This window comes from Meleagris gallopavo, chromosome 3 (genome assembly GCF_000146605.3).
Source record: "Meleagris gallopavo isolate NT-WF06-2002-E0010 breed Aviagen turkey brand Nicholas breeding stock chromosome 3, Turkey_5.1, whole genome shotgun sequence".
Taxonomy (NCBI): domain Eukaryota; kingdom Metazoa; phylum Chordata; class Aves; order Galliformes; family Phasianidae; genus Meleagris; species Meleagris gallopavo.
The window spans coordinates 48,985,353-48,995,492 of NC_015013.2; the positions used below are offsets into that span (position 1 = coordinate 48,985,353).

At 39.5% G+C, this 10,140-nt stretch overlaps 1 protein-coding gene across 2 annotated transcripts in view; it reads right to left on the reverse strand.

The window, feature by feature from the left end:
* Positions 1-10,140, reverse strand: part of ZNF521 (zinc finger protein 521) — a 217,540-nt gene that overhangs the window by 205,003 nt on the left and 2,397 nt on the right. For both annotated transcript variants that reach the window (XM_031552839.1, XM_031552840.1), the window contains exon 3: positions 5,099-5,278. In XM_031552839.1, the coding sequence (XP_031408699.1) occupies positions 5,099-5,278 (180 nt within the window). The remainder of the gene's footprint in view (positions 1-5,098; positions 5,279-10,140) is intronic.

Below are 10,140 nucleotides of genomic sequence, written 5' to 3' on the forward strand. Positions count from 1 at the left end.
TGCCAGCATGCTTTCTGTAAAGTTGTTAGGAAGCACAACTTCTTGCTTTTACACATACAGAAAGGTAATGATCTGCTCATCGACCTTGTGAGAGGACCGTGCCCACAAAAGTTAATTATGATCATAATCAGAAACACAGAAATACTCAGCTAGAAGTGACCAGCCTAGTGATATTCCAATGCTGATAGAAAGCAGCACCCAGAATAACAGGTACCCAATATACCTGCTGGGAATATTTTCAGATGATACGTGAGGGAACCCTCCGACCACAGCTAGCAGAGTACAACTGCATCTTCTCATTGGCATGGGATTCACAGCAGCAACAAGTAACGATTTCAGCATCAGAAACAAGGTAAGCAATAACATGAATGACTCAACTCTACCTGACATACTTACTCAAGCGATCAAACCTCTAGCATTAAGCTAGAACCCAAAGCATAAAACTAGGTCTATCTAATCAGCTAAAGGTAAAATAAACATCCCCAGTGGAAAAATAGCTTATGTCTTTTCCTTCAGAACACCCTTAGCATTGAAACTAGGGCTGCATATGATTCAGTAGCCTGCTTTCAAACAAGTTTTACAGCTTGTGATACCAGCAGGCTAGTATGGAAGTTACATAATGTGCACTAGGTTTACTGGCATTCAGGGATAGCTATCTGCTGCGTATCAACACTTCCATCACTGCTGAGCTATTCAACAAGTCAGCCAACTAGATTGGCATATTCAGTGCATAACTGATTGAGTGCAAGGCAGCACCATAGGATGTTCTTTTTTCTAATATTGCTCTTATTACGACTTCTGATTCCAAAGCAGCCTACAGGATCATCAAGAGAACCAAGCTCAATGACAATGAATGCTTTTGGACACACAAAGCCAGAGGAAAGACAGTTCTCACCTACACCGGGAAGACATCCTAGAGTACAGCCCCCAGGATGTACTTGGATGGACAGGTGAAACAAACAGCGTAAAGCATTGTGCAGAGGGAAGAGATTATAAGTGAAGAAAAACATTAGGGCAAGCGTCTGACAAATTGTGCCTCATAACAGCATATATACCAGAAATGCAAAAGGTTATTTTTTTGTCCAGCTTCTCTCCAAGAGATAAGAGAGAAGTGAAGCTGAAGGTTTATCGGTAGTGCACCAGATTTGATCCTTCACTTACACTCCTACAGTGGGATCCAAACTGTCTTGTACTAGAAGGACAGAAAATTCATAATCATACTGAGTCCTTTACTTATGTACACAATTTAGAGGATGACAATGTGCAAGTCATTCATGAGTTATTAAATGGAAATACTGCAGGAAGGATAGAGTGAGAAAAGCATTAACTTCAGAGAGAAACACTATTAAAACCATATTTTTATTGCCAATATTTTGTAATGACTAAATTAATACAGTACAGCATCTTATCTGTCAGTGACTATAATAACTACTACAAAGAATTTTTTTTTTCAACTTCCTCCCCTTTATCCATTATTTGTATTTCACAAACATCACAGAATTTGTCAGCAATTAACATAAATAAATCATCACCTTTTCAGAAAGCTTCAGTACAAGAATTTCAGATAGCAAAAAATACTATTAAATAGCTCACAAAGGGCTTGTTTCATCCCCCACTGCAGTCAATGGGAACTTTTTCATTGACTTCAATAGATATTGGATCAGACCCAAATTGAAAACATCAATAGCACACACATTAGAATAAAAGATCAGCTATGCCCTCCTCCAGAAAAAGAACATGAGTTCAATTCAAATAGCAGATTACAGGAAGGAACCAGTTGGGGAGAACTTTTTTTCTTCTCCCTTGAAAAAATCTGCAAGAGGACAGCAATTCAAGATTCTGAGAGCCAAATCTCACTGGGTTGTAAAGTATCTCTCATCTTCCACTATGCCCTGAATAGGTGACGGTGACTGACACTTTGAGAGACTGGGACTGCTGTTTAATAATCCAGCTAACCAGTTCCCTTCTCCTCATTTCTGCCTTTGGTTGAGAGTGGAATGAAGATTCAGCAGAGCAATATCATTCCTCCTCCTGAAGCGTTAATGCTTCAGAAGAACACACAAAATTAGAAGCTCCAGTATCAATTTGAGAATCTACAATGGAAAGCTCCAATCTCAAGCATGGTAGCAGGCTGGGAGAATTAGAGTCAGCCAAGACACTCTGACACTCAGCTCTTACATTTCACACTCCGGGGATTTACTAAGAGGTGCTTTAAGCCATCGTTATGCCTTCTTGTATGTTCCACCAATTTCATTGTTGCTCTTCCTAGTATATCTGTGTGGAAAATAACTCCACAACTAGGTCAATAAGCACAGTTCACAAATTCTTGCATACAGAGCAGCTCCCTAAGCATCTCAGAGAGTACCTCCAAAGCTCAGCAAGATCTAGAGAAGCCGCAGCTTCTTGCTCAGCCATTTGAAAACTCGAAGTTCATATTTGAGTTCTGAAGCTCTACAAACTCAGGAGGCTGACAGTCCTGGCATTTTTAAATAAATAGGAAACTTTCTAAACAGTCTCGGTGACTCTTCAGTCCCTGAGATGAGGTCCACAATGGAAAGATCATACATCAGGACAGATGATGCAATCTGCCCTCTTCCACATATGACACAGGCAATTTTAGGAAACCTTTTGACTTTCTTTAGAAATTAACAACTGAAAAACAGCTTAGGGTGTCTGCTAGTTTCATAGGGCATCCTCCAAAGGGAGAGAACCAGAGAACTGTGATGAGATGTACAATCCCTTTCATGATAGCACTTTTTTTCGAAAGCTTTTCATCTGAGCATGGCACCCAAAGGCATGGATGGAAGTCCAAGAGAAAGTCAAGAATCAAGAGAGCTTGCCTAACATTCTAAAAGCATGTTTTATTTTGTCAAATATTTACTGTGCTTCAGAAGAAAAAGGTAGGCTGCGTGTCTGGCAACTGTTTGTCACTGATTAACTAAAAACAAACAAACAACTAACTAAAAGGATGAGATTTATTGTAAATGTCATTCTTATTATTAGGTCATACATGCAATCTCAGATCCTGGACTGAATTCATGTCGTTAGCCACTTGTTCAATATTCTTTTGCTGGAGAAAGAGGGAAACATCAGCTTTGGCCATTCCATACAGACATTTCACTCAACTTAAAGGTGTATTTTGGGTATTTATTTTTGGAAACTGAGAAAAATTGTTTTTTTGTCAACTTGGTATTCCAAAAGCATCCACAGTCCAGGCTTTTATTCACTTCATCAGCTTTCCAAAAGTCTGACCTCTACTCATTCAGCAACACAAGTTTACTTAAAAGAGAAGCAAAGGTATTTTTAGGGACTTAATTTTCTTCTAGCTTAATTTTCAATCCCCCACTCTTTGATACCATACATATTTTCCTGCCTTTACATGTTCACCCCAAATTGACTAATCCAGTGTTCTTGTTTTCACTCTCACTTAGCACTGCAATTCTGAGCAAGAATGGATGTTTTCAAGACCAGAGTTCCAGACTTCTTCCTACGTACTGTTTTCCTTTTCCCCTTTGTTCTTCAGTTTCCCAATTCAACTGTGCAAGGACTTGTCACAGCATTCTGATTGCAGAATTAAAGCAGAGAACCCAATTAGAAGAAGGAATCCAATTTTTGGTATAGAGGGAGAGCAGTAACTAACTAACTTGAAAGGAGAAACTGATATATCACATCAAAGTGAAAAACACAGGGATGAATAAGTGTGATCTGAAGTAAACAGGAGATACGGTGGACAGGGGGCAATGGGAAGGCCTCCTGAGAAAGGGAAAGAAGAGACAAGCTGAAGCCACCCATTTTTCAAAACAGAGCAAAAGAAGGAAGAAAGGTATTAACAAAAGGATATGAAAACGTTAAGAGTATTTTAAAGTCCAAGGAGAACATCCATACTGACTGAAACCATCAGCAATAGAGAGAAATGCATTCTAGAAGTTTGTAGAAGCGATTAGAGTATGAGTAAGCTGACTGTATCTGAAGTTATAACATTTTAAAAGCAAGAAAAGGCAAAGAACTGTATTAACAAAAGTACACATTTCTCCTCCCATCAGCTCCTGCCCACTTATTCCTCTTCTCATCACCTTCTTCTTGTACTTCACTCTCAAGAGCAGCACTGCCACTTGAACTTTAAGTCATCCTCTCATGACCTAGCCCTACGGATCTACTGGAACCAAAATAACCTGAAAAGTTCTCCAAACATGAGCATGCACACACTCTCTTAAAGCATTCCCAAATGGGAAGGATGTCTTTCCTTGTTTACAGTGTTCTAATAATGAAAAGCTTTTATCATAACAGTATTGCACAAAAAATACATTTTACACTGTAGAGGCCAAAACTAAAGTTTCATCTAATAAAAAATGTGTCCTTCTGTTACAACCATTCTTTTGCTGATCTACTTGAACTCACAGCACGTATCATTGAAAGAGCTACTAAATCTAAAAACCAAAACTACTTCAGCAGATTTCATATGATGTCTATGTCAGGGGACTGCATACAGTCATTTCAGAGGGGAATTCAGCTCAGCTACAGGTTCATTCACTCAACTCTATTCAGCTAAGCAGTATTTGATCAGCACTCAGTTTTGCTCCATGACTAAGACTAGGATTTCATTTTCTCTCTATCAATTTGTTTGATAGTAACTTTCAGTTACTGATTACTGTACAGTCATTTAGAGACATTTGTATTTATCATAGTAAACTAAAGCAACATCCAGACCAGATCTACAACACCCCGTTGTGTAAATTCATCTGTTATGTAACCGTACTTAAACCTCATTTACAAACACCCTCTTGTGTTCACAAGCGACTGAGGAAAATATTCATATAAGCAAACATGGAAAGTTAAAGAGGATAGTATGAACCAGGCACACAGACAGCTAAAGCACACTTTAAATACAGTGACGATGCAGTAATTATCCTTCAGTATGAAGGAAATTTATAGTGCTCTATTTACAGTATAACACTGTCCTAGAACATATTTATAAAGGTCTCACCTCTAAGCATTCAAATACAAGAGTAAAACAGCTGAGAAAGGAAGAGGGAGATCAGAAGCAGAAAATAGGAATCAGAACAATGGAAGAAGCCACAAAGTGAGAAGTATTGTTTACCTGTCAGTTGACATTGATTAATCTTGTGTTCTGTGATATCACTCAGTGACTCAAACACCTGGAGGCAGCTGTCACAGCTGTGCACAGCTTCTTCTTCCAACTCCTCCCCTTCATCCGGCCTTTTCTTACAGTCTAACACTTCTCCATCTTCTGTCTTGTCTTCTAGTTTACAGTTAGGGTCTGAAAGAAAATCAAGACCATGACCTCAGGCATCTAAGCAGAGAACCTTTCAAAGAAAGAAAAAAAAAAAAAATCATAGGTTTCTTATCGTAAGGATGAGAAGAAACACATTTGGCGCAAGCCTACAGAATGCTGTAGATTTTATTGCTAAATAAGCAAAGGAGTTTCATTCATTAATCTTTTTTCTAATCTCGATGAAAGGAAAATTTCTCTTCTGTTCCCACAAATGCGGCACTTCTCACTCGAGCAGTTCTTCCATGCTTCAATGTTAGGTTTGTCAATTTTATCAGAGCTATAGAAGCTGCTTTGATCATTATAAGAAAGGATAAACCACCTATGCAATTAGTTTTCAATTAGAACAAAAATCAAATCAATGAGTGTGCAGGAGCTTCTTTTCACTGGTAGCTACAGCATTTCACAGGAAACTACCAGAATTAAGAGACTAACAACACCTGATTTACATAAAGACAAAATTAATCTTTATTCACAGCCCATTCCAACACTCCATCACTGTGCTGCCTGACACAAACAATGCCTCAGAAAGATGAGACCCTGGGTCAAAACTTCATCTATGCTTTGAACTTGTTTATGACTTCAGACAAACCCAACAAAGTTCCTGCATTTGCCAGATCATGGAAAACTGGAAACTAACTATTGTAAAACCCAAATGGTGCACAAGGAGAGCTTTGTCTGTTTGACATGTTAACAAGTATTTAGAGGAGAGCAGAACAGTTCCAGCCTCAGAGCAGCAGTTTTGAACCCAGCTGAAACTCCTAAACCAGAAGAAATGTTCTCACTCATCCCTATGCCCTCCGCAGAGAAGCCACACAATTCACTGCATTGCTCAGTCCTGCTGCTGACCAATGCAAAGTGAGATAACAAAATCTAGGATTTTTCCTCCTCCTCTGAGGAACAGAGTAGCTTTAACTGCTCCTGACTTTTTGCCCACTTCACTAAAAGCTTCCTTCAAAGACAGAAATAAAGCCATCTGCCTTCCCTAATAAAGCAAACTGGCACTTAACTTTGTTTTTCCTTGGGAACCACAGTGCAACAAGTGAAAGGCAGAAGAAAAACGGTTATGTACATTCCAACAAAAGGAATGCAAGTGTTTCACCACTCTTCCCTTCTCCTTTTTGGCCACCTCATTTTTCCTTTTATTTGAGAGCTGAGACTGAGATGAGTCATTTTAACAAACAAGGATAAACTCACATAATGACAGGGGGTTGTGCAAGTGCATGTTAAGATGTTCCATCCTTTAGCCAAGCGAGAGGCTAGCTGGCTCTGAGTCCACAGTGATAGCACAACGGTGGCTGTGGACCCACTTCAGTGAGTGGTCCAACTGGTTAGGAACACACAGAATTACATGAGAACAGAGTAACCAAAACGTGCTCCCACTACATTCATATTAGAACAGGGATGAGGTGAGGAGGAGGAGGGAGATTCCACTCTAAAAGTCCTCTACCAGCACCCTGCAGGGCTGTGGACACAGCCATCCCCAGTCTGCCCGGTGTGCAGTGTGGGCATTCTGATGTCCCTCACAAGGGTCAGGGCTCTTCCCATCTGTCTACGTCCTTCAGGTCACGCTGCTGCACCCCTGCCTTCAGCTGTTCAGACGCAGACAGACCCACAGCACATACTGGAAGAGGCCCGTGTCAGGAAGCCTTCCTTATGCTATGTGGCTCGTGATCAAAACCGAGGAATTTCTTTGACAGGGGTAAAGGGTGGAATTTATTTTTAAAGGAGTTATATTACAGAGGAAAACCAGATTAATTTTAAAAAATAAAAAACACATTCTGAAGGCAAAAACATATTTGCTGTGTAGCCAGAGCACAATCTTTGACATTCACAAGATTCTTGCAAGCATAAAAACTTCAACTTGGGCAGCAGCTTCCAAGTAAAAGAGCAGCCTGCACTTCCACAAAGCATAAAGGGACGCTAATCAAGCACACGGGTTGGATGGTGTTGTAGCTATTTTCAAATGCTCTAAATGAATCTAAATAACTCACACTGTCACTTAGTTTTCCAAGATATTTTGCAACTTTAATAAAAGTCCTTAGAACATCACCAGGTTCTTAACAGCTCAGAAAAAGAATAATTGTTGGGTCAGTTTGTAACAGTTAAGACATCATTAAGCACTTGTTGGAAGGCAGCATGTGCACATCGCTGCTATTAGTTGTTCAGCTCAAGCTCCAAGTTTCATCTCATAAAACTGACAGCACTCAGGGAAATGCGGGCACTGGGTTTGAATTTTAACACGAGTATTTAAATGCTGCACATAAAGTTTACAGACCTGTTTGTTTTAAAATAAGGGTAGTGTCTGACTCTGCTTTAAGTACAATGCCGAAGGAAAGAAAAGGGAGGGGAGGGAATTCTCCAGACTTATTATTCAGAAGCACTTGCACTTTACAGGAATTCAGCAGCACACACACACGTATGCACACGCACCCTTTAGTGCACAAAAGCCTGAAGAATCACTCCATTTAAAGCTTCCTACTTAGAGACCAGTTATTAAAATTAGAATCATTTTAAGTCTAATAAATGTTTTGCTTCTCCTTCTGCATTTGCAGATATAAACTCTACAGGGACAGAAGTCAGTCAAGCTTATTCCCTTCTGCTGTGACTTCAGAATACATGCTCTAGCCAACTGGCACATTTGTTTTTAGGTCAACACTTAAGTGGGACCCTCTGGGACGCAGGTTCAAGTTTAGCCTGTGACAGCTTTGTGAAACGAGTTCTGGCAGTCTCAGCCCCTCTCCATGAATGCATTTCCAACATGATTCGCTCCCATGAAAAGTTGTCACCTCAGAAAGAAGGTGGTATTTAAAGAGAGATGCTTAGTGAATAGACTCTTTCTTGCTACAACAACAAATGGCTTCTATCAAGAGCTGTTCTAACCCTAAATGATTACTTAACCTGAGGAAAAGTTACTTACTTGTGCTTACTTGTGCTCCTATTTTGAATCTCTAGAATTAAGGCATGTTAGAAATGCAATGTGCAGTCACCTATACTTTCTGTGTAACCTCCTGTTTAAAGCTCAAGTTCACACATGGACTTTAGGGTGTCAATCATCCCTCACATTTCTTTCTCCCCAATATCTCCAACTACTGCAGACAAGTCTCTCAACAAAGACTGGCTCGACAATAGGATTACCTTTCCCAATATCTGCAAACACCACCGTCATTTCCAGAGGCTTCCCTTTCCCATTTCAGAGACCTACTGAAAATTTTTAATACGCATCAGCAACAACACACACACCAGCTCCATCTGCAGATATCATTCAAAATTATCTGGTATGGAAAGAAGGGTTGTATTTTTGGAACAGAAATAAATTCAGCCTATTAAGGCACTTAAGAAAAAAAAGAAAAGAAGAAGAAAAAGAACAGTTGTATTCTGTTACTGATTATGTTAACATTATTTATAAATGGAAATTAAAAGAAGTATGATTTTCTCATTACTGTGTTCCCTGGCAGGTGGTTCTCTCTATCCCTTCTTCCTCCTCCTCATAAGGGATGTTATTGCTGTAACTTGGTCTAATAAAACTGCAACTTTGGGGAAAATGAAAAATCGCATTGGCTTAGAAGTGTTGGAGGCAATAAAGCCATGGACTTCAATTAATTTCAAGTATGGGAGCGGTTTCAGGCCAACCAGCAGAAATTCTATTCTGCCCATGTAAAAATGAGGTTTTACCACATTTACTTTTTATAACCCATATAAAAATCAAGTAAAAGTAATGAATATCTAAAAGCCATCTTGGTGGACTGGCAAAGACTAACTGTATTCTTGAAACTTATCTTACATACTTCTGCTTGTGCGATGAGGATCCATAGCTAAACATCAAACTACCAAGAAAACAGCCCACTTTCCGACCCATTTCCCTGCCTTGCAGTGGACCTCCTTCCAAGCCACTTCTGCATGGAAAAGTGCTGGCAAAAGAAAGGAAAACTAAGATCATGTGGCTATAATTATTACCAGGCAAGGAATATTTCTTCAGCTCAGTGGTAAAGTAAAATTCTGTCGCTCTCTGCTCCCAATAGTGTCCATCGCAAAACAACTGCCTCATTAAATTTCTGCAGTAAGATTAATATGCCGTAGCTGCACTACATTTATAACTTGGTACTCTATAAAAAGCACATTTAACGGTTAGAGCCAGAGTGTAGATACAAAGTATTACTATAAAAACTTCTGGCAGTGCATATACAAAGTGGGCCTTCTGTACTGCTCGCTCTATCAGAAGGGGTTTTGTTTTTAACATCGGCATTACATTCTTGCTACGGAGAAAAACAGAATGTTAAATCTCACCTAGAAACAGACAGAGAACAGCAACGGACAGGATGGGAAATAAATAACTTGTGAGACAATGTAACCATTGAGAATTATGTTAAGGGAAAAAAACAAAACAAAACAAACAACACAGAAAAGTAACCATTCCTTGTCATATTGATCTCCAGTTTCACAGTTCTCTATTTCTTCAAATCGGTGTATTTGTAGGAATACAAGTGTGCTTTTTATTTCCCCCCCAACCAAGTTTACACATAGCTAAGTGGAGAATTAAGTACATTCAGAAGAATTTGAGATATTACCCCTCCAAAAGAAGCTGAGAACTCTCATTCTTTAAACAAAGTGTTTTTTGCACAGAGATACTAGAACCTCGGAAAGGCACAAAACAAAAACCCATAGGATGCAAACATAACAGAAATACAAAGCATCCCAGCTGATCACTGCTTTCTGAGAGCAATAATCTCGACTGTCCTCAAGCAAGTTACCTACTCTGAGATTGGTGGCCTTCTAAGAACATACAAAATCACAGAATGGCCCGGATTGGAAGGGACCTCAAGGATCATGAATCTCCAACCCCCCTGCCA